Source organism: Catharus ustulatus, chromosome 3 (genome assembly GCF_009819885.2).
Source record: "Catharus ustulatus isolate bCatUst1 chromosome 3, bCatUst1.pri.v2, whole genome shotgun sequence".
Classification (NCBI taxonomy): domain Eukaryota; kingdom Metazoa; phylum Chordata; class Aves; order Passeriformes; family Turdidae; genus Catharus; species Catharus ustulatus.
In genome coordinates, this window is record NC_046223.1 from 22931945 (window position 1) to 22955219 (window position 23275).

General features: G+C 39.9%; 1 protein-coding gene across 1 annotated transcript in view; it reads left to right on the forward strand.

Moving 5' to 3' along the window:
• The window catches only part of PTPN14 (protein tyrosine phosphatase non-receptor type 14), a 105434-nt gene that overhangs the window by 18142 nt on the left and 64017 nt on the right, over positions 1–23275 (forward strand). Inside the window, exon 2 of the mRNA XM_033055392.1 lies at positions 20453–20761. Within this exon, the coding sequence (XP_032911283.1) occupies positions 20588–20761 (174 nt within the window). The 5' untranslated portion in view covers positions 20453–20587. The remainder of the gene's footprint in view (positions 1–20452; positions 20762–23275) is intronic.

A 23275-nucleotide genomic window follows, 5' to 3' on the forward strand; every position in this document is an offset into this window, starting at 1 on the left:
GTGAGATAGGTTCTGTAAAATACAAATGTTGGGAGCACACAGGGTGGGGGCTGAAGAAGCTTTGACCATCTGATGCCATAGCTAAAGGCACAGGTTGTTCATCACAAAGATTCATTTAGCTCTATTTGGCTCTCAGGGAGAACAGAATATCATCTAGTAAGCCTCAAACAACATTGTAAATAATGAATCATTTCAAAATGTGATTATGGTTGTGAGGCTGCAGGATGCAGGTTGAGCACTGACCAAAAGGCTTGCTGGAGAGGCAGAGTGCCACCTCGCCTTCTGCAGCTGTGTGGTCACTGGCCATTAGTTGTACAAGCAGCTGGTTACTCAAGTGCTTAAATATAGATTGAGGAGCTTAATAGTAAATAACTATTTGAATGATTGGTGCTTCTAGTTCAATGCTTAAGTCACAATTTACTGTTGTAAAACTCTGAGCAAACTTTAATGATACTATGGCTTAAAAAAAAAGTCAGTGAAAATACAAATAGTGAAATTTTGTGTTGGAGTGACTGGCAGTAACTCATTGCTGGAATGCAAAACAGTAGTCCAAAATTAGTTAAATGTTTATAGATGGATTATTGAAATGATGAAGCTGTTTGGAATGTCGGGTTTTGAAACAACTAATCCAGGGCAGTGCTTGTGTTTTGATAGTTTTGTAGATGCTTTTGTATCTTTGGAAGGAGTTATGACCATTGTTTCTGGTATTGTACATACTTAGTGCACAAGCTTTTAGTAAATTACCATTGTTAGACTTGCATCTTGTTAAACAAACAGAGATTGAAACAGATTCCATGCTGTAAAAACAACTGCTTGCAAGCCAACTTCTTTGTGTGTGTGGGTTATGTATCATTTCCCCTCAGGAATTAACAACATACCTAGAACTTCACTTTTTAGATTGATTGAAAGAGAGAGCCTTGCACAGAGGAGAATAGAAACTCTGGGACTCTAATCTCTTAATCTCCATAAAATGCTTGACTGTTTAGCTTTGATAATATGTGAAACAGATCTGGTGGTCCATAACATTTCTGATGTGCATTTCTTTTTTTGCAGCCAAAAAAAAAAAAAAGAAATCAAAGCAGACATAAAACAGTGTAAGACAGATGGGTTAGTGTTGGCGTGAGTTAGCCCTCAAGCATGAAGAAATTCCATACCCCCAACTCTCCCTTCTAATATGCTAGTGGAAAGTCATTTTGGTGGCCTAGTAATTCCTTTGCCAATGTTCGTTTTCTTGCCAGTGGGATCACCAGGCACTCTGTGGATTTCTGTCTTAGGCTTTTTGGTGCTAGAGAAGAGACTACCAAGGAGTAATATCAAGAAATTGAATGTTTTGGCTCACAACCTTCTGTGCTTGGAGGCTGCTGAAAAAATATGCAGAGCTTTCCTCATGCTTGGGATCAGGAGCCGGTTGAAATTCAAAATCTTATGACAAGGTGCACATAGCAGGCCCAGTTCTAGCACAGCTTTTCCAGCCAAAGAAATAACTCTACAGAATTTGTGTAAGCAAGGGAGAGGAAGTTTTTTTTCAATCTCTTTTCTTATATACACTATTTTTTCTCAAGGGGAGGCATTTCTTGGGGTCCTGCAGTATCCAAACTGGAACTTACTCCCCTCCCACCTTCCTCCAGGGGAGCAGGAGAGAACTGAGCCCTGGTTTTGGCACATACTCAGAGGTGAGGTGATCTCCAAACATGTTGTAACTATTCTGCTATAATTAGTCCTAATGCTAGGAGGTTCATCTTCTGGTTTTTAAGTCTCTAGGGCTGGAAGAATTTTTTTGTTGTTGTTGATTGGGGGTTTTTTACTTAGCACAGTGGTTTCATCTTTCCATTGTATCTCATACAACTAGCATGTTGTGGTTGTCTAAATGTAGGCAAAATATATGTGTTTTAGAAGTGCTTTTAGCTCTTAAAGTAGACATCTGCCCTTCATATTGAACCACTTGACCCTTAAGTTTTTCCCACCTTTGGGATCTTACACTGGGATTAAAAAAAAGAAAATTGCTTCAGAGGAGGATTGTCTGTCTGGAAAGTCTGCTCCAGAAATGCTTGCAGGACCTAATCAGAGTAAGAAACAAAGAAAATACTGGCACTGCATGATGTGTGGATTAGATTGGCAGGAAACTGGACCATAGTTAACTTCACTCATGTGTACTGAAAACACAGTGAACCCCACACCCACGTTGTTGGTCTTAGTCTTTAAAGTTTTGTTGGCAAAGCTCTTCCTTTTATGAGTGGGAAAACAAGTCATACCCACAGCAGACGCAGTTATGCTGGCAAAAGAACTCCAGTGTAGTCTCTGCCAGTTGAATGAAATCCTGTGACGTATGTATTTTATTCCATTTGAGGAAGAACCTTGGCTACCTCTTCCCTGCCCCCTCATCATTTTTTTTTTCCAGCCCAGCAGAAGCTGCTTCTCCACAGTGGGCATTGCAGAGATAATATTGCCTGGTGCAGTCCCTTTTAAGTGTTGGTAAGTCATTACAAGCAGCTACTGTCATCTTGGACCTTGATTTGTTTCAGTAGGTAAAGAGAAAAAATGCTGTTAGAGGAGACAGAGATCACTTGGAGGCAGAAATTGCATGAGAAAAGTACTGTCAGGGGTACCAAAGCCTCTGATGAGGTTCCTTGGGACTTGTCAACCTCAGTGCACCATCTCCACTTTCTCAATGACGTGATTTTGCCTGGAGGCAGCAGTAAACCATCAGCATCCTGGTGTGACAGGAAAAGATCTTGGGGATCTAGGTCTCCCAAAGCTGCCAACTGACTGATGCAAACTATCACCAAGTGGAAGCTACAGTTTTGGAGTGATTTTTTAATTGTTTATTTCTTGCATGGTGTTGGGGTTTTTTTGTTTTTTTTTATTTTTGCACACCACCAGCTGCTCGTGGAAGATAAGAAATTGCAGCAGCCAAAGCTTTAGATTTATTGCTGTGGCCAATTTCCTGTTATTTTTAATAGGATGCGGCCCCTCCACTTCTAAACTCATGAGCTGTATCAAAGGGGCTGTATCGTGTTTCAAACCACTCTGTCAGGTCCTGAACACACGAACAGGGCTCTGCCTTCCTCTGCAGCACCACATCTGGTTGAGGTATTTTTTGTCTGTGCGTGCATCCATGGACAAGTTTCAAGTCCCCGTTATGGGGATTTTTAGGAACCTTTGTTTGGTTTGTTTTCAAGTCATATTGTTTGCAAAGAAGAATTTGTGCCGAGGTTTTCCAGCACAGGGAGTGGGAAGCAAGGAGTACCTGGCTGTTAAAGCACCTCTGGCTCAGCATGGGTCACTGCTTGGGTCGGAAATTAGGGAATTCCTGGCTGGCTGCTGTGAGAGAGATTCAGCCTCTTCCCAGTGCCAAGTGGCTGGAGCAGGGGGAGGAAGTCTGGCTGGTAAACTTTTAGAAGATAAAATTCGGGGTAAAACCCAAGATTTTTAAAAGAGGGAAATACATTGTGTATCACTGTTTTCCCTTGATTAATTTTATTTGGATTATTTTGGCTATTTTAATTCAAAAACATTTTGAACATTGTAAGTAATCTAAATATCCCAGTGTTCTCATGTGTGATAAAAATAAGGAAACAGAAAATTGAGTCAGGCACTAACAAAGAACCACAGAGGCAGTTATAGGAGGGAGATAAGTTGGTCTGTATTTTGAAAGGACGTAGTAGGACTTTGGGATGGTGGTGCTAGTGCCCTGCATGGGATCAAGCATAACTTGGTGGATTTATGCAATGCAGTGGTAATTTGGCAAGCTAAATTTGTAACTGTAATTGTTCAGTGGCTATTTCTAGGCTTTATAATGAATTTCAAAACTGCCCTTTAAAAAATGCATTGTTGCTTTCTTTTTCTGGCCTTTTGTTTTTTTGTTGGCCTTGGGTGGTTACTTTGTCCTTAGACCATCTACGTAAAGTTTAGTATTAATGAACAATGAGGTTAATTTTAGTTATGCGTATTTTAATGTTTATTTTTTTTAACCAAGATAATTGAATTGCAAATTGGATTGAACAGGAGGTGAGTTTCTGGACAATATTTTATTGAATTTAAGGTCAGGGAGGTGTATTTCTTAGGATTTAGCATTATCAATGTCTCAGTTTGAGCAGTGAATTTTTTGTTTTCATCTTTGGAAGGTCACAAGCCCTGTCATACTTTTGACATCATGCTCATTCAATTCTTTTTTTCTTTCTCTGTCCTTCTGGATAATATTCTTTTGCCTCCTGTTAATGATATTGTCGCTAAACAAAACCAACCATCTAGGATCATCCCAAGATTGGGAATTTGATTTCTGATTGGTACAATCGTGCAGGGAGTTTCCACGAGCAAGGACTAGGGGAAGAAAACAAATGTAATTTTTAAGCTCAGATGAACTGGCAAGTTTAAGTAGGATTCAGTACACCTTGAGGATTGGTAAACTTCTGTCCACTAATTCCAGACAAAAAAAATCAAAAATGCAAGGCATGCTTCAGTTCTCAAGGTGAGATAGCAGTACTTGTTTTCATGGACCCTTGTTAACAGTATATTTAAGGAATGAAAGTGTTTTATAAATGGCATAACAACCTGAAGGAATATCTGAATTGCTTGTTCATAATTGAAACTAGCTAGCTAACTCAGTTGCTAATTAGACAGTTTTTAATTCTGAGGAATACATTTTTCTGGTACTGGAAACTAGTGAGTTTTACCTTGGAGACTGCTGCTACCTCTAGCAGCTACCTAAGGCAAATACAGGGACTTTGCCATATCTTGGTTTTAGCATGAATTTTACAGCACTGGCACTTCGTTTGTAAGGATACTCTGGCCTTTTGCTCCAGAACATATAACATCCAGAGGTATTATCATTTTCTCTTTTTAGATGCTTGCCTTGTTGGTTTTTTGCCTCTTCATTAAAGCACACTGATTCTGTATGAACACAAATATTTTTCTTTATATTTCTTTACATTTCACATGCTGGCTTTTACTGTTTTGTAGTAGCAAGAACTATAGTATGTGCTTGCATGCAATAAAACCATCTATCTCTCCATCTACTTCAGATTGTAGGAAGAAAAACTGACCAGTTGAGTTTCTGAAGAGTTCTGGCCCAATTCTGTAAGCCAAAACCATGGGGATTTTGAAAAATAAATTGTATAAATTACAGTTGTTTTTATGGAACCGTCATGATACCAGTCTCTGAGTTTGCTAACATCACACAGGGCTTGACAATGGCTGCAGAGGCTCTAAAGGCATCAACCTTCCCAAAGCTTTTCCACTGGACAAAAGGTAGTGTATCAAGCTGGCAGTAAGATGTGATGGCTTTTGCTGTAAGCTGTCCATTTCAGATGCAGAGCCCACAAAATCTTTGTTTTCCTTATGGACACTTGCCCAACCCAGTCCTTACCACGTTCTGTGCACGTCACATATTGTCATAGCTCTTTTCCATAAGACTTGTAATAACTATTTCTTTCTCACCATTTTTCCCCCCTGGTGCTGGAACAGGAGAATTGTTTGTCTTTCTAAAATTAGATATCCATGGATACATATAATATTTTTCTCTGTTCAAACTTGGCAGTTTAAATTTCACATGGAAAAGAAAAGCATGTTCCACTACAGGAAGTCTGTGTGTTGTATTCTTCATTTACAGGAGAATAAAATATTATGTGGGGTATTTCATATTTCTTAGTTCTGTAGAAGGAAAGCAATACTTACAACAGCACATTTATACTGATGTCTATAGCCAGACTTTTCCTCTGTTTTCATTGTGTGGCATTCAGGGTACCACCCTGTGTAGGGCAGCTAACTATATATGGGATATAGCTAAGGCACATAATTTTTATACCACTTGAGAGCTTTTATATAATTCCTGTCTTCTTTCTCCAGCTGAAAGGAGGTGTTGAAACTGTGTGGACCATTATTCAATTTAAGTGTTCTTGCTTCAACATCTCCCTTCTTTTCCCACGATAACAGAAAAATTTGTCTCATTTTCAATTTAAGATTCTGCAGATAGCTGTAGCAGTGGAAGAAGATTATGTAGAACATTATTACTTTTCTTGTCTATAAAAGTAGTTAATTTTGTTTTCTAGAACCCCTTAAGATGCACAAAGAGTGTTCCAAGGAAAAGCAAGGTGAGAAAATGAGAGGGTATTTGATGTCTAAGGTTGCAGGCAGGCTTGATTCCACAATGGGATAATTCATCTTTCTGACCTTTCGAAACTGCTGTAATATTTGTCTACAGATGAGAAAAATATATAATTCTTATATCTGTGAGGTGCAAGATGATAGCAAGATGCAAATTTGAACTTATTTCCATAGAATGGTGTAATTGTTCTCATTTGTTGTCTGAGTAATAAAAGCACATAAAAGGATGAGCCTGACTCTTGAGAATGGGTGGTGAGTATGTTGGACCTCTACATGAAGGAACTAAAACAAACATTAGAATTGAGGTGGTTTCTAGATTTCTTTTTGATCATTAATATGATCACAAGTTAGATGAGTTAGAGGTGCTTTTTACTCTGAAAAAGAAAAAAGAAAAAAAGAACTTTGATTGCAGTGGGGAAAAGTGCAGTCTGAATAGGCAAAATAAGTTTAAAAGAAGAATGGTCTTCTGAATTATGTATTTTGCATGATATTCATGCCACTTACTGTTTTACTTCTTAGAACACTTTTAAAACTTGCATAAATTGGCCAACAGCTAGAAAGTTTTTTTCTCTCTTTTCTATCTGCACTGAAAAAATGTTTCTCTATGTTCTTTGCTTATCTTTGCCTATCTTTTTTTTTCTCCCTGCTTTCTCTCCACTTATGCCAAAGTGATGCTTTCCCTCCCTCTGCAGATGAAATTCTCACTTAAAACTAACAAAATAAATAGTGTCTGTTTTTTTTCCTAGTGTCAGGCTGAGTAGTTTCATAAGGCATAGTAGTGAGTGGGTGCTATTTGAGTCTTACTTATAGAGCCCAGTGACCTGAAGAAAGTTCCAACAATATGAACTTGGTCTTTTGGCTCTACTTGTTTATTTTTTGAATTTCCATTGTCAAAACATGGTAGTAGATTTAGTGCTGTCCTTGTCACTATCAGAAGACATTTGTCTGCCAGTACATACATCCTACTGCCAGTTAAAATGTTTGATTTACTGGAGTGTTTAGAGATAGAAACAAAGGATTTTGAAATTTGTCCATCATGAGTAGCAGGTTAGCTTTACTTCAAAATGGCACTTTTTTTGCTTACTCCTTCTTGATATAATCATAATGCTTATGCTTGGCTATTTTGCAGTATTCATTTACTAATTGAATTCTAGGCTTTGTGATTCCAACAGTTTCATATTATTTTTGGCATGAACTGTAATATTAAGGGTCAGCACGTTTATCTGTTAAAACTTAGGAAAAAGACTGAAAAAATCTGGCAGCTTCATTTGGAGTATGTAATCAATGATTGCCACTAATGTTATGAAATCCCGTAAGGATATGATCATACTCCATCAAATCTTCTTGGCTTGTGACCAGAGAAACATGAAGGTGTATGAGTATTAATTAAGAACAGTTAATGCTTCTTGCTTCCAGAAACTTTATAAAAATAGCCAGGTATAATAACAATAAATTCATTTTTCTTGGGAGGATATCCGGAATTTGACATGCCAGTATATGACTGTGAGTTCTAGCCCTCCTGAAGAATGGAGGTTGTTTTGAAGACAGCCCTTCAGGAGGATTCTCCTATTTATGCTATGTGAATGCCTGTGTTATATTTAGGCACTGAAAATGCCTCTGGACTGAGTGTCCTGTATTCTGCAGTGGGGGAGTGGCTGGGGAAGATACGAGCTGTTCTGTCTTTCACAGGGATCCTTAAACCTCTTTTCCAGTGATCCTGTTCCCTCTTAGAGAGTCATGGCTGAACTGTGCTGCCTCCAGTCAAGAGCAGGTTGTAAACCCTCCTTATGCTGAAGTGCAGGGCAGTGGTTTGTGCTGCAACCACAGCTCTTCTTTAGCTGAAAGGGAACACTTCATTTCTGTCACAATTGGGCTGGTTACCTTCCAAACCAAAGCAAGGAAACATCACCTCTTCACGATGTCTATCTGCTGTGTGACAGGCTTGATTTCATCTTTTTTTACCTTGAATAGATCAAGTATGAAGCTGGAAATGGAGAATTAAAGGTCTTGAGTCATTATAGTCTACCATTATTAAGAGGAAAGCAGAGCTGGTGCCATCTCTGAATCACACTTCACAGTGATAGACAATAAATTGCAGGAATTTCTCATTCCTTACACTGCATGATCTTTGTAATGGCTTTATCTGTCACTTCATCCCTGGCATTCATTCTGTAAATAATCACCCTGTGACCCTTTGGTCCTTAGTAACTCTTTCAAAAGCACAGCTGATCATTTTATAAAAAAGGCAGGCCAGTTAATTCTTGGCAAGTCTGTCCCAGAATTTTGCATCTGCAAATGCGAACACTGAACTTTAGCAGCAATAAATAAATAGCTTGGGTGGAATTGCAGAGCTGTGGCCACTTGGTGGGGAGCATTTCCCTTTCCTTTCCCACTGACACTGGTGTCTCATGTGGAGTAGATGTTGCTGTGGGACAGCATCAGGCATGGTTTGGTCTGCTCCATTTATTTCATCACATGTAGCAACTTGCTCTTCCATGATTTTAGGAATTTGCGTTAGTATGGACTTGTCTTTGTGGTAAATTGTTGAATGAAATGCACACTGGTGTCAAATCTTTGCTGTGACGTTTGCTTTCATTTTGGTTCAGCCTGTTGCCACTCTGCACTGATTTTATAAAGGCTGTAGTTGGAGACTTGTCTCTCTCCTACACTGTGTTGGTACAGGTTGTTTGATTTCACAGGAGGGGTGGCCACACTTAGCAGCACTTCAGGATGCCTCAGTGTCTTCACAACTGCCAAGGACAGATTTTACTTTACTTGGTAAAGGCAATCACTACATCCACACAGCACTGCCTACTTTGCAGCAGAACTAGGAATTAAGAAATTTAATTTCCCTTTCCTTCAAAGTGGATGGGAATATAAGGTTTCTTGCTGTCCCTCTTGGAGTTTGTGGGCTTGCTGTGCTAAATCATTTAGCTCCTTTAAGACAGGAGTGCAATCTGTAGTCCATGTCCACATTAAGCCGCAGAGGAATGTTAATATCAGGCTTCAAGTCAGAAAAATGAAATGCTTCCAACTTGCTAACCAGAGACAGGATTACAGGGAGGGCTGTACCATATGGACTTTCTCCACTTTTTATTTTTGTTCCATGTTTCTTCTCTTGCTTCTCTCTGTGTTGCAGTTAAACTGAGTATCTTAGGGATACCTTGCACCTTAGACTCCTGCAAGTCCAATTATGTGATTACAAATAAGTTAACCTGATGCATACAGAGAGACTGTTTAATTATTATTTATTTTACTCCACCTTCTTCTCTTTTGGTGTTTAGGTTTTGTACTTAGATGAAAATAAACTTACATAACCTATATATAGTATTTTTCTTTGCCTGCAGAACTTCAATGGCCACTCCAGTGGATCCAGTGGATCAAAGGCCTATTTGTGCCACTTTGATACAAACATACAATAAATACACCTACCTGTGGTTGTATAGGAGGTGTTTTGATTTTGTGCATATTGTGCTTAGATCCAGGCTATTTTAATAAATTGTGCAATTTAAATTTAGAATAACCTTACTGCTTTTCATTTGAGAATTAAAAGACTAACTCCTGTTTTTCAAAGCTGAGTTGCTTATAAAGAACAGCAAAAAAAGAAATTAATGTTCTGTTTTGATGGGTTTGTCTCCATTTTAATATACAAAGTCTACTACAGGAGCTACAGAGGGTCACAAGTTTGCAAGTCAATTTTGACCTTTATTGCTCCAATCGTGTGCTAGGATGTTAACATAAAAATGGATTAATCTGAGCAAGAGATAGAGACGGTTTATTTTAAAGAAGAATTTCTTTTCAGAAAAACTTTCTGCAAAGCAATTTTTTGCTCTGAAGTGCTACGAAGCAATTGCTTTCTCTCATAGGTTAACAAGAATCAGGCTATAATCTCTTTAAAAGCTGATAACCTCAGATATGATTCCAAATAAAGCTATCACCATATGTTAAAGGGTGAGTATTTTGTGCAGACTTATGGTGAAAGGTTGTGAAATGATTATCAAAGTACTGTTTGGAAAGGTGAAAAAAGAATGGCATGCCACAATTTTTAGAATGTATTACAGTGGGTTTGTGTGTAAAGCTGCAGCATGTATTTTGTACTCCAAAACTAATAGATTTTTACTAGCCTTCAGCACAAAGCTATTCTCTTGAGACAAATTATATGTTAGAGGAAATAAGCAGCACCAATCTATTTTAGCACTGCTACAACTAAAAAAGGAAAATTTTACTTTTGTATAATGAAAGGATATGGGGTTGGCACAATTGGTTGGTACAATTCAGTTGGTATACAATTTCTTCCTCTATCAATGTAATTAGCAACACTTTTTGGAATACAGTGGAAGTTTAAACTCCTGATTTTTCTCTCAAACTCATTTGAAACCTTTTGTAAAGTATTGTAGTGCTGAAGGCTTAATGTTGTTGGCTGAAGCAGTGTTTGAGATATAAGAGTTTTTCTGCTAAAAAACATTAGAAAATAAAAAGACATTTGTCATAATATCTCAGTTACTATGTGCTATCCAGCACTGTGATTCCCAGGTAATTGTTTTCAAATCTTGTTTATCAATATGATCTGCCACAGAGATGAAGGAAGAATGCAGGGGGCTGCTCACAGAGAGGGGTTCTTTTGTAGCCTTGTAATTCTGAGACGCCGGTCAAAGAAGTCAGTCACTTCAAAGAAGGTCCCCCCCTAGCCTCCCCCTTTTTAGCCATAAATCTTACTTCTAAGTATTTTGACTGTTTCAGTCTAGTGTTTAAGCCCACACAGTGGGCACTGGAAAATAATCCTTTAATACAGAAAGAAAAGTACCATTAGCTCATTTCCGGCAGGTATTCTGTGTTTCAGATGAGGTGTTTTGCCGTCGAAACAAATGCAGTTATTCACAGGCTCTGGCTGTGTGATTTACATCAAGGCCTATATTCAGTAAAGATAACAGATTTGCTTTCTTCATGCGTGTGCCCACAATATAATCCTCCTTTGACACAACTTGAAGGAATTTTTTCAGGATTTTGTAGCATTGATGTTTTAATGCATTAAGTGGTGGAGAGGCTTTTTTCCATGCAAGTTCAAAAGTTCATGTTATGATCTTGTGTGAAGTATCTACTTGTGTAACTAGATGTGCCTGCTTGTGGTTTGGGATTTACAGTGTGCATGCTTTTTTAACTTTATTTCTCTTCTTTCTCTCTCCCCCTCATCTCTCTTTTTGTCGCTCTATCACGCTTGGCTCTCATTGCTTACCTGCAACCACTTTTCCTCCATTGCATTATCTCTGTTCATTACCTAATATGTGAATGGGACTAACTGAGCCTCTCCAGGATTGTTCTAAACTTCAAGAAACTGAAGTTTTATTCTTACTGCAAGTCTGCAGGCGTGGGTCTTGCTTCACATGGTGCCAGTCTTGTTATTGGCACCAATGGGAGCAGGACTGGGTTTTGTTCCTGTAAGGAGAAGGCAGGTTGGCAGTTTAGGGTGGTCACCACATTGTTGACATGAGAGATGTTGGAAATTCAGTGCATCTTGTTGCTCTTTCCCCTCTCCCCCAGTTGTACATATTAAGTAAACAGTTTCTTTCCTGCTGGGCCAAGGAATCCACATATGTTGCAACCTCCTTATGTGAAACAAACACCTTTCTGATGTTTGCAAGAGTTGGAGGTAATGTGACACATTTTGGAAATCTGTAGTTATAACCCAGATTTTCCCAGTTTCTGTTTATTTGAAAGACTTTACAATCTTCCATATATAGTTAGATATATATTTTTAAAAAATGAAGAATAATGGGAGGTACACAAGCATTACCACTAGTCAGAAATTGTAAAAACTCACTTGTATAAGCCATTTTAAAACCAGAAGAAAGGCGGGAGCAGAAGTATCACACTTTAATTAAACACGTAAGACTATACTTTGCTGCAGTAGCACACCTTCCCAGCAGGATCTCAGCTGAGAGCAGCACTGTGTGAGTCCAGGTAGGACTTCCAGGCTCCATCTGACACCAGAGCTGTGTAATGAGCTGATCTTTCAGTCTCATAAGCAGTGTGACTATTTGCTTCCTAAGCTCCAAGTGCTCTCTTGTAACTGCTCCATTGCAAAATCCCAGTACAGAAGTGAAATTGCAGCCACCTCTTTAGGATAGGTATTTTTTCATTAAAGCAAAATAGATGATGTTTGCACTTTTGTGTCTTTCTTTTTAATAAAGTTTTTATTGCATTATTTAAACTTATACACCAACTGGCACCAGTGTGTGCTGGTGGATGTTTAACTAGTGAGAATGCTCTGGGGTATATAATTTTACCTCCATCTGATCCTTGGACTGTTGGAGCTATTGATTCTGCTCTTCATGTTATCCTGTGTTTAGAACTTCTTAGTTTTACTAATGTCTTTCTTTGTAACCTGAGAGAATAATGAAACATGCTGTAAGAAGCTTTTCTGTGGTTTTTACTAAGGGTATCATTCATTGTTTTTATAATGTCTTTGCATGCCCATCAATCATATTTAGCAGAAAATGTAACCTCCTAAAAATCACTGTAGCTCTATCAAGTCTGAAGGAGTTTAAAGCCTTTAGAAAGCATACTAACTAGAGGAAAACGAAATGGTACCAATACTATGTTGCTACTGATTGTAGCCAGCTGGGTAAAATAGGGACAAATGGTGTCAAATATTTTCAGACATTTTTAAGTCACTTGGTTATAATGGATTTGAAATAGTTGACCCTTACAATAATGGTTAGGGTTTTCTAATCTTTGATTGCTAGGAAGTGTTCAGTGAAAATTTAGGCTGCAGGACCTTGTGCCTTTTCTGAAGGGTGGCACTTAGAGACCAGCTGTTGTACCAGGTCTAAAAGAAAGATGTCTCAAAATACCAGAATGCTAATCTTGGTCTTGCTTCTCTTCTGAATGGGTTGTCCCATGCAGAAAACATAACACATAGAGATGTTGCCATATTAACTCCTCTTATAGATGTTCAATTACAGAATACTGTATTTTGGAGGGTGGACAAAGAAAAATTAGTGTGAATCAACTGGTTATTTCAGATAAAGCAATTTTGATTCCAACATAGCTTTGTAATACAGAAATAATGGGGATGTGTTCTGGGGAGTTCCTTTGCTTCCTGAGACCAGGAGCCTTCCCTGGGCTGTGATTTCACAAACTGCTCTCCAGACCTGACCAACTGCTGTCAGTTAAGGCAGAATTGCTCTTATTTTTCCTCTTCTGTGCTGTGTGGTTTTTGTTTTTTTTTTTTTCCCTCTGTTGGATGAGCTACTCACTCTGGGCTCTGCTGTGAGCTATCTAAACTCATTACCCAAGCTGAAAAGGGGTAGAACATAATCTCTTACTAAGTTAGGGAGGTGAAGTGGCTAAACAAGGAGGAGGTTCCAGCAGGTTTTCAGAGTTGGCACAAGACAAGTTGTAATGTGCTCTGGAATTAAGGGAGGGAGAAGAGATCAGGACCTCTCTCCATTCCTGGCAGAAGTGAGCTCTTAAATGAGATTGCCTCAGGTACAAAACTGCATCCTTGGACAGGTGCCATCCAGGCTCTTGGCTGTGTCTAATTTGAGGTCTTGCAATAACACAGCCAAGGTGTGAGAGGGTTGTAAATGGTTAACTGCTGTACCCTGCAGACCTAAACCCTACCATGACAAAGGTGGAGCTGCTGCAGCCACCTGGCATGGTCAGGCAGCATTTACTATTTGGAAGGGAAAAGTACTGGAGTCTGGCATTTGGATTTGGTAGGTTTTTTTTTTTTTTTAATTTTAACTTTAGAACATGAAGTTTTACAAGGGGAGTGGTTACTCTGCCTTCATTACTGATATGATGTGGATTAAAACTGATCACAATGGCCATGCAAGATGGCCATTATGCAAATGTTACTCCTAGCCTGAATGCTTAGACTATCTCAGAAAGAGCCCTCCATCAGTATTTGCCTTAGAAAGACCTGTTGAATTGCTGTGGGTACTCTGGAGTGATAAGTAAGGAAGTAATGGATAAGGTGCTAATTTGCACTTTGGGAAGTTCACATCTTGTCTGCAATGGAAACTTTGTTGGACACAGCCTAACTAGAATGTGTAGAAATGCTTGGTACCTGAGGACCTTGTCACAGAAGAGGACTTAGGTGCTGACTGACAGATTTGTACCCACAAAACTGCATAGTTCAAAAAAAGTGAACAAAAAAGGTGTGTTTACACTGAAAGTGTGTTACTTGCAGGAGAGACAAGGAGGGAATAACTAGTGGTGTGTGTACTAATCTCTATGTGCTTCAGAGTTATTGAGTATGTACTCTTGGGTACTGCCACAAAGGAGAGGAAAGGGCAGAATTCTATAACTGGTTTGAATTAAAGTTTTTATTTTGACTTTATTTAAACCCTTCTAGATGTTTTATTTGGAGTACTGAAACCAGAAACTGACTCAGGTTGGATACAGTGAAAACACACAGCAACTTAGATCAAAAAAGATCTCTTACAGCAGAAGTGGATCTGATGGAGAAGACAAGTTTTCCTGGAAAGGGAAAGCTGTGATTGGATTGGGAAAGTACAAATGCTAACCGAGATGGTTTTTTGATCTTTGACCACTGTGTATTGTTGTTCTGGTGACTCAAAACAATTGTAGTAACAGTAGCAGTTGTCTTCTGAGTTCAGTGTCCCAGAGAAGCCTTGGCATCTGTTTGTGCACACAGGTATGGGATCTCTAGATGCTTACAGACTCTAAAAGTTCTACCTAGAATATTAATTATGAAAATTAAATGAAATTGTAATTGGACTCCTATTCCAGAATGTAGAGGTGAGAGTTAATAGTTTTATTACTGCTTGGATTAGGGAAATATTTAAATTCCTGCCTGCAAGAATTTTTAAGGAGATTTAATTGCCAGAGGATGATGCCTGTGTCTCACCAGGGACTGTATAAATAAGTAGTTGAAGACCGTGGCCTTGCAGCAAAAGACTTCTCATTATGTAAAGGTTAAAACCCCCTTTTATCTGCCCAGAGATGAATTCGACTCCTGAAAGGCTTTATGGGACTTCCACCCATGACTGGGTGGGATACAGACACCTTGTTAGGCACAGAAATATTCCTTGCTGTGCTCTACCTGCATGAGACTCTCCCATGAGACCACTCAGGGGAGAGAAAGCTGTTTCACAGGGAGAGAGATCTCCTCTAGACACAGCTCAGCTAGATGGAGATGGATTGTGTCAGACCTCATCTCCCATGCAGTGTTGTTATTTTTACCCTTCCCTGAAAGCGCAGGCCAGCACAGCACACCCTTGCAGCTGCCCTGCCACGCTGCGGTCTCTGCCCAGCCCAGGGTTACATACTTCCCTTAGGTGTGCTGCTGCTCCTGCAGTGCCAGGAATGCTGGAGGGCTGCCAGGCACTGTTGGTAAATACAAGCTGCAGTTTGACATAATTGCTCTCTTCCTGGAGTTCCAGAAATTACGTACAAGAGCAAACGAAGTGAAGGAAAGCGTTCTGCTCTAAGTGCATTTCATATCAGATGTTTATTCTTTTTTTTATGCTCCTTTGAATGCAGTACGGTCTGTACCTGTTGTCTGTGATAGAGGAGGGAGTCACGTACTTGGAAATGTCCTGAGAGTTATATTGGCCTTAATTATTTATGAGCTTTTCTTCACTTCTGGCCTTCAGATAAATTTAAGAAAGTGAGAGGATGCCCAGTGACTGGAGCAGTGCCCTTCATCTCACAAAGCAGCTTCTGCCGTACGGCCTCTTCCTCATGAAACACCAAGCAGCTCAGCTTCCTTTGATCCCTTCAGTCTGTGTTTTAAAATTGCTAACACACAAAAATCTTGCCAGCCTCAGCTGACTTTGGGAGGACTAAGGAAATTCTTTTTTTTAAAATTTTTGCCTTCTTTTGGTTTTAGGTTTGGAAAGTGTGTAAAATATTACTTGATTTGCTTTTTATGTAGTAGTTGTGTTTGACCTGGTTTCCCTGTAATGTCTCATGAAAAACAACAACAAACCAAGAAAATTACTGGTTTGGAAAAGCACAAATTTTTATCTGCATGAGGCAACTTAAATTCATAGGGAGAGTTTCTATTCTATGCAGAAACTAACCAAGTTTTCTTAACAACCAGAAGCAATTCTATGCTGTGTATCACAGTGTGAATCTGACCTAGTTCTTCATGCAGGACTGGCCAGTGAAGAAGGGTAGTTGCTAAGAGGTAGCACTAATGGATCGGCCTTTTCCTCCCTAAACCATTATAGCTCTGTCATCTTGAAGATGTTTATTTGGTCCTAGTATTGTGCTTGCAAGATATTCTTGGCTGTATCAGTTATGCCTTTTTTTTTCCCCCCTGCCTTTTGGTACATGATCAGCAGTATTCTATGACTGAACAGTGGGGAAATGGTACTTCTTGAAACCCATTCTATGCAGAGAAGGAATTTCTGCAAGAATGATCAAGGACTCCTGTCCCCCCCTTGCAAGATGCAGTAGAGCTGTGGAGGAATCAAATGCTGTTGGAGAGATCCATACCTCTGTGTCTGCTGCTTTTGCACAGACAGTGTGCTGGTAAGGATTCCAGGTAAATAGAGATGGTTCTCTCACTCACATATAGAGAAAGAGACAGGTAAGAGTGCCTTGAGCTGAGATGTACGTGGTTTTCTTTAAGCTGTTTGCTAGTGAAGGCTCTTAGGAGAACTTCTGTTGTGCTTGGCATGAGATCGTGGATTAAAGGTTTAGTTTTATTCTGTGTCAAATTTGAAATTTGTTTTCATTCTTTATTCTGTTTTGTTCATTTTTGGTCTTCCTCATTCCACAGCAATTGACTTTATCCATATGGTTTTTTTCAAGTAAATACCATAAAAATTCTGATGCCAATGTCTGTGATAGCAAAGGAACTATCTTGTTGTTCTATTTTTTCTTGGTCTGATGAAGCAGGGGAATATCAAATTTTACCAAGAATCCACAAAGACATTGTATCTCTTTGTCTTCTTACTGATGAAACTGCATTTAGGATACTACCTTTTTTTTTTTCCAGTAGCTGTTTTCTGAGAAATGGTTGAAGGACTTTAAGGTTTTGTGTGTTTTGTAGCCCTACAGAGTATGTACTTTAAACATAAGGAATTTCCACTTAGCAGTATGTTTAAATTCCAAAGCTTATGCTCCAAGAACCTTGTTTAATTCAGCATACTTCTTAGAATGAGCTTAATTTGCAAAGAGCAATTGATACACAAAAAAGAAAAAGTACCTAAAGGAGCCCAGTGTAATTTCTCTTCAGAAAAATTAATTCTTAATATAAAATTTCAATTTAAAGGTGATGTGTCTCTCTTATAATAGAAATCCTTTCTTAACATTAGAACAAGTTCATGGTTATCTGATAAGGCTGTTTATAGGCTTGCATTAGTTTCACTGGTTTGGTTTTGTTTTCAGTGAAGTGTGAGTATGAGGAGGGGAGTGTTGTGAATGCCTGCACAGCTGGGTTGACTTTGTTAGGGACATTGCTTCTCCCAGGCAACTTTTAAATGGAGAAAGGAGATCCTTCATTTCAAAGACCAAAACATTTCTGTCTCTCAGTGGCATCTTTTTTTCAGTCATCTACAAAATAACCATGAGTAAAATGAATGCTCCTGATGCTTTGTAAGATGATGCAAACATTGAAGAACCTGGTTTACCTTTTGGTCCCTGCAAGTGATTGGTCTTTGAGATCTTGCTTAGTAACCTTAACAGAAAATCCAGTGCGAAGTTGGTCAGACATTGAGAAAATGTGTAAACAGAAAACTCAGATACCTGCATTGATTTGAGAATTAATAGCTTTTACAAGCTGGGTCAATCTGAGCTGTTTTTAAATGTCTCCAGCCTTGCCATCCCATATAATTCTTTAACTGGGAGCTGGTTTAAGTGTAACCTTTCATGTGAGAGAGATGTCATTGGGCATTCATTCATTTAAATGAAAAAGTAACCCAGTCCATATTACACAAAGTGCATCCATTAACCCATTTGTACACTTGGCACCTTGAGAAAATGGTGCTGGCTTGTTGCCCTCAGCAGAATTAAGGAAAAATTCCTGTTCCTTTACTGCTTTTGAAAAGCAGGGGAAATACTGGCGTTGTTTTCCTGAGTGTATGATACAACTTAGAGCAATTAATGTCCAATCCATGTTGACATTTCTGGTATACAGGAGCTGCTGGGTTCATTCCAGAAAAGCGTGTTTGCACACACACCTTCTGGGATGGCTTGTCCAGCTGTAGCTGTACCTGGACAGCAAGACTAAACACTTGGGGTTTTTTAACTAACATCCTTAGGCTACTGCTAACTGTACAATTACTGTACAGTTTCCTTGCTATGCAAGGAAATGTGTGCAAGTAAAGTCTCTTTTGAAATTGAATTGGCTAGCTAAAACTCTCCATGTGTCCAGCTTAATCTGTGAAGCCAGAGACTGAACAAAAATGCTGTTCTTGATAAGATGTGGTCCTCCACACCCTTCCCTCTCTGGAATTTCCTTTCATTCTTCCCACTTTTCATATTCAGGCAGTAGTTTCAGATGGGTTGGTCAGCAAGGTAGTTGGTGAGTAGTTGGCCAGGGGTTAAGGCAGCAGCCTGTCCTGCATGGTTTAGGAGGTCTGCAGCCATTCTCCTGAGCTGTGTTGGACAAGCCAGTGAATGTTTGTTTCAATTCCTTTTCTGTGAGTCTTGGGTAACACATCCCTGACTCATCAGATTGTTGTGAGGATGTATTTATATCTTTGATGGCTTCTGATATTAGAGCAATGCAAGGTATAACAGCTCTCTCATGCAATTATGTGAAAATAATGCTTTATGTCTGTACCCATGAAAGCTAAAAATGGGAGATTAAACCACAACAGCTAATTTGATAGGTTTGTTTGCATTTCAGTCAGGTAGCAGTGCTCCTTCTCAGTCTCTAGGCTTTTCTCTGGTGATGCTGGTAGACTACCAGGCTAGTCACACACCTAACCAGTGGCGTTCTGTTTGTGTGGGGCTTTTATGATTTGTTTTGTTTGTGTCGCTCTGACTCCCTAATAAATGCCACGTTATACTGGCTTTGGAAAATACACTTAGTGTAAAAATGTGATAGTTGTTTTACTGGTGTAATGATAACCACTGTAGTCAATCGGGCAGCTTTTAATAATCTCCATAGCAACTAAATTCAACAAAAAGTGAAAATAACTGATTCATGCAGTTGTGTGCCAAGGGATGTGTGTGGGCAATGTACTATCTGTTTGAAATGTCACACTCAGCTGATGCATTCAAGTGATGAATACTCTGGTGGCAGTGCCTTCCTTGCATCTCTTAGGAAGTAAGGAAATGGAGTTTAGTTTTTCATTTGTAGTACTATTGGTTAAGAGAAATGGACTCTTAAATGCCACCATTAGTGTTCCTCTACTTTTTGCTCCAGAATATTCAAACAAAACCAGGAAGACCTGGTAGCAACTTGCTTCATTCCTCTCACCACACGGAAAGTGGCATTTTAGAGCTGGTTATGTCAGTTCAAATACTTTGTTTTAGCTTAGCTTGAACCTGCTAACTGAAGTTCTTTGGTTTGTTTCGCTTTAAAGTAAGTTATTCTTGCAGGTGAGGATCATAGCTTCTCAAATGTCGTCACTTCTGTATCTCTAGTTCTTCTGTCTGCTTTGTGTTTTGGCTCAGCAGATGCATATATCGTGACAGATTTTAGGAGTACTAGTTAGAAGCAGTATCTAGAATATGTGTTCTCTTCGTCCCGTCGGTGTTGCCCTGGTCTCTGGCAGCCGCGTTCCTGCCGTCACCCATTCCACCTAGAAGGGTGAAAGGCACAATTGCTAAGGAGTTGGAAGCCGGCAAAATGCGAGGGGCTGCCTTAGAGGAGGCTCCTCTGAAATGGCTCGGATGCTTCTTGCTTTTCACATGCATGTTTTAGGTTTGATTTTTTCGGAGGTGCTGAGTGCCTGCATTTCCTGCGGACTGCAGCCAGCCTTTCTTCTTTCAAGATCGCACCTCTTTTCAATGCCTCTATTCCTTACTTAGCTTTTTAAACTAGTTTTCAAAGCTGGCCCGAGGGCATGAAAACTCGAAGATTATGTTATAGACCCCTGTGGTGGGGGTAATGGTGGGAGAGTTAGCACCTCTGGATGAGCGCCCTGGAGAGTTGCTGTTTGTACTGAGCCTCTCAAAGAGCGGCTTTGCAATTAAATCCGTGCTTTAAATTCAGCGCCAAATCAGCGTTTTGGAAGATTTGTTGTACAAGGTATTCATTTGGGGTGCGTAGTAAGTACCTGGCAATCCTGTGTGTGGAGGTGTTTACTTCACGCTTTTTAAATGCGACCCTTCAACTTTTCTCCTATCCCGCTGAACTTCAGCAACATCTTGCTCACGCTTGGGTGAAACTTCAGCCCGCTTACTCGTGCGTGTTTTGCAGGAATCCCGTGGAGCTGGCCCCAGGAATGGACAGCCGGCTGTGTTTCTGGAGCAGAGCAGAGCCAGCTGAAGGAGCCCAGGAGTGCTGATAGCTGCGGGAAGAGCCCGGGGCAGGGCTCGCTGCCGCCTGCCAGCCATGCCTTTCGGCCTCAAACTGCGGCGGACCCGGCGCTACAACGTGCTGAGCAAGAACTGCTTCGTGACCCGGATCCGGCTGCTGGACAGCAACGTGATCGAGTGCACGCTGTCCGTGGAGAGCACGGGGCAGGAGTGCCTGGAAGCTGTGGCGCAGAGGCTGGAATTGCGCGAGGTAAGGGCAGGACCACCTGTCACCGCCTAACTGGGCTCGTGTTTAGCTCAGCTCTGTGCCTTTGAGTCAGGTTGTTCTCAGGGTTGGCCAGATACCATCAGCAGCTGGAGCTCGGACAGACAGACTGCGTGAACAGCGGGGCAGGGCAGCGCTCGGGGCTTTGCATCCATCGGGCTCTGAGAGCTCTGTGTTTCCTTTCTTAGAAAGTCGTGCTACTTTTTGAGCTGGGATGCCAAAGGACGAGTTACAGTAACTTTTTTTCTGAATGTAACCCTGAGTTTGCAAGTGGGAAGGAGACTCCCGGCTTTTAAACATGGCCCTAAACACAAATATTCTTGTTACTGTAAATCCGAAGTGGCATCGGTAACCACTGACAGTTTGTTTCACCAGTAACAGCTGGTAAAAAAAGGGTTTTCCCTTCCATTTGTTTTGTTTAATATTTCACATCTGAAATCCTGAAAGGCTTCTTTTACATTCCCAATGCTTCTGGAAAAGTTGAAGAAACCAGTCCTTATCCAAGACTGAAATCCTTTATTTTCTGCTTCTTGCTGTAGATTTTAGTGTTTAAGTGTTGAATCCTTTATAGAAATGGCTCTGCAATGTGCATGGCACAAATGAACGGACTGACTTTTCTTACCTTCTGTGGGCTCCCTGTGTGTGTCCTACACGCTTCTAGACTTTTGTAAATCGTAAGTGGAAAACCATTCCCTGGAAGTTGCTCTGTTATCATCTGGCTGTCCTGGGTGATACTTTCTCTAAGCACAGCTGGGAAATTAAAAACCTTGCAGTGTCTTATGCAGTTGGCCCATGGTAGTGGGGGCAGCTGGAAGGTAGCATACAAATAGCTACAATATCTGAAAGCAAAACAAAAATTCTTTTTTTATTATTTTTTTTTAAATAATGATAAAGAATGAGAGAAGAATCTCACTCTATGTGTGTGTTTCCAGAATAGGCTGGAGAATGTGCAGGCAGGAACAGGGCAGAGGGAATATTGCATTGTGTTTTTCATACTTGGGTGGGTTTTTTTGGTTTTGTTTGGGTTTTTTTGTTTGTTTTTGTTTTGCTTTTTAATATGAATTTTAGTAGAATCATCTCCCCCACCTCCTTTACATAACTTATAGAGATGAAGATTTATCAATAAGTAATTTTTCCCTTTTTTCTTTCTGTTGGTGATGCCCTAGGGTGTCCTTAGAGAAGAACCTAACTTCTCTTTCCTTCCAATGCAGAAAACAGGGAAATGAATGAAGTGATTCTCCTCATGTTCCCTGTGAGTTTATCTAGTTGGTGCAGCAGAAGTCTGGGGCCTCCTGACTCTCTCTGGAGGTCCACCTGCATTTGCAAACAATAGCTCTGTCAGCAGGCTTGTGTTCTTTTCCATAAAGCATTTTGTGATTTCAGAACGTGTTTTGTTCCACTTTGGAACAAAGCCTGAAGCTCCAAAATTTTCCAGATAAATGAAATTAGACATTAGAGTAGCAAAGGAAGCTGCTTAGATCAGTGTTCAGTTCTATGGGGGTTTTCTATTGCTTTGGAGTTTTATAATTTTCAAAATTATTTCTGTCATGCAAAAAGAAATATGTCAGCACAAAAAGTTTGTGTTTCAAGATAAAAAAATATTTTAACAACATAGAAGAGAATGCTTTGATGTTGTTGGAACACATTCCCCTTCTTTCATCACCCTCCTTGGTTTTTTTTTCTAAACAAGGTTTTGGCAACGTTGAACTGGTTTTGTAGAGTTCAGATTTCAACAGTACAGCATTTTTTGACAGAAGTGGGTGTTTTGGGGTTTTTTTTAGGAGAGAATTACCTACCTCTTTCAACTCTGAGAGGGTCTCCGTGTATCCTCTTTTGCTCCTTGGATGAGAAGTAATTGGAGCTGGCAAGCTTGGAGGTGCCTGGTGCTGTTCTTTCCTTCAGACCCCAAATTCAATTCTTCTTCTGCCCCTGTAGTCTTCCTGCCACTGTTTGTAAGGATGATGAAGTAATTTGGTGACTGTCCCCTTTCCTCTCTAGGTTTACCACAGTTTTTGAACTCATTGTCCAGACATATTCTACAGAAGGGTCAAAAATACTTTCACAAAGCTCAAATTTCTACAAGACTTGTGCAACTGCATAGCTGAGTAGAGAAGCCTGTTAAGTATACTCAGGCAAAAATCCTTGCAAGCATTCATATCAGAGAGACTTTAAAAATTCCCTGAATGCAGCAAAAACTGCAGCTGGCACATGCCTTTTCTTAGAAATCCTGATTTGCAAACTGTGATGTTCAAGTAAGGATAAGCCAACCTTCATTAAATCTCATGCTAACAAAATTGTGCCAAAATCCTGTTTGTCTCCTTCGTGCAGTCTCAGGTAATACCTCAGTTTGGTCTTATGTTCAAATAAATCCCAGGTGTACCACAACTTTTGCCTTCAAGTTAGGCATGCATCCATGTCTCACTCAATCCAATTTCTTAGAAATAAACAAAAAACTGTCAAGCCCTTCCTGCTGAAAAGCAAAACTCTTTGGGATTATGC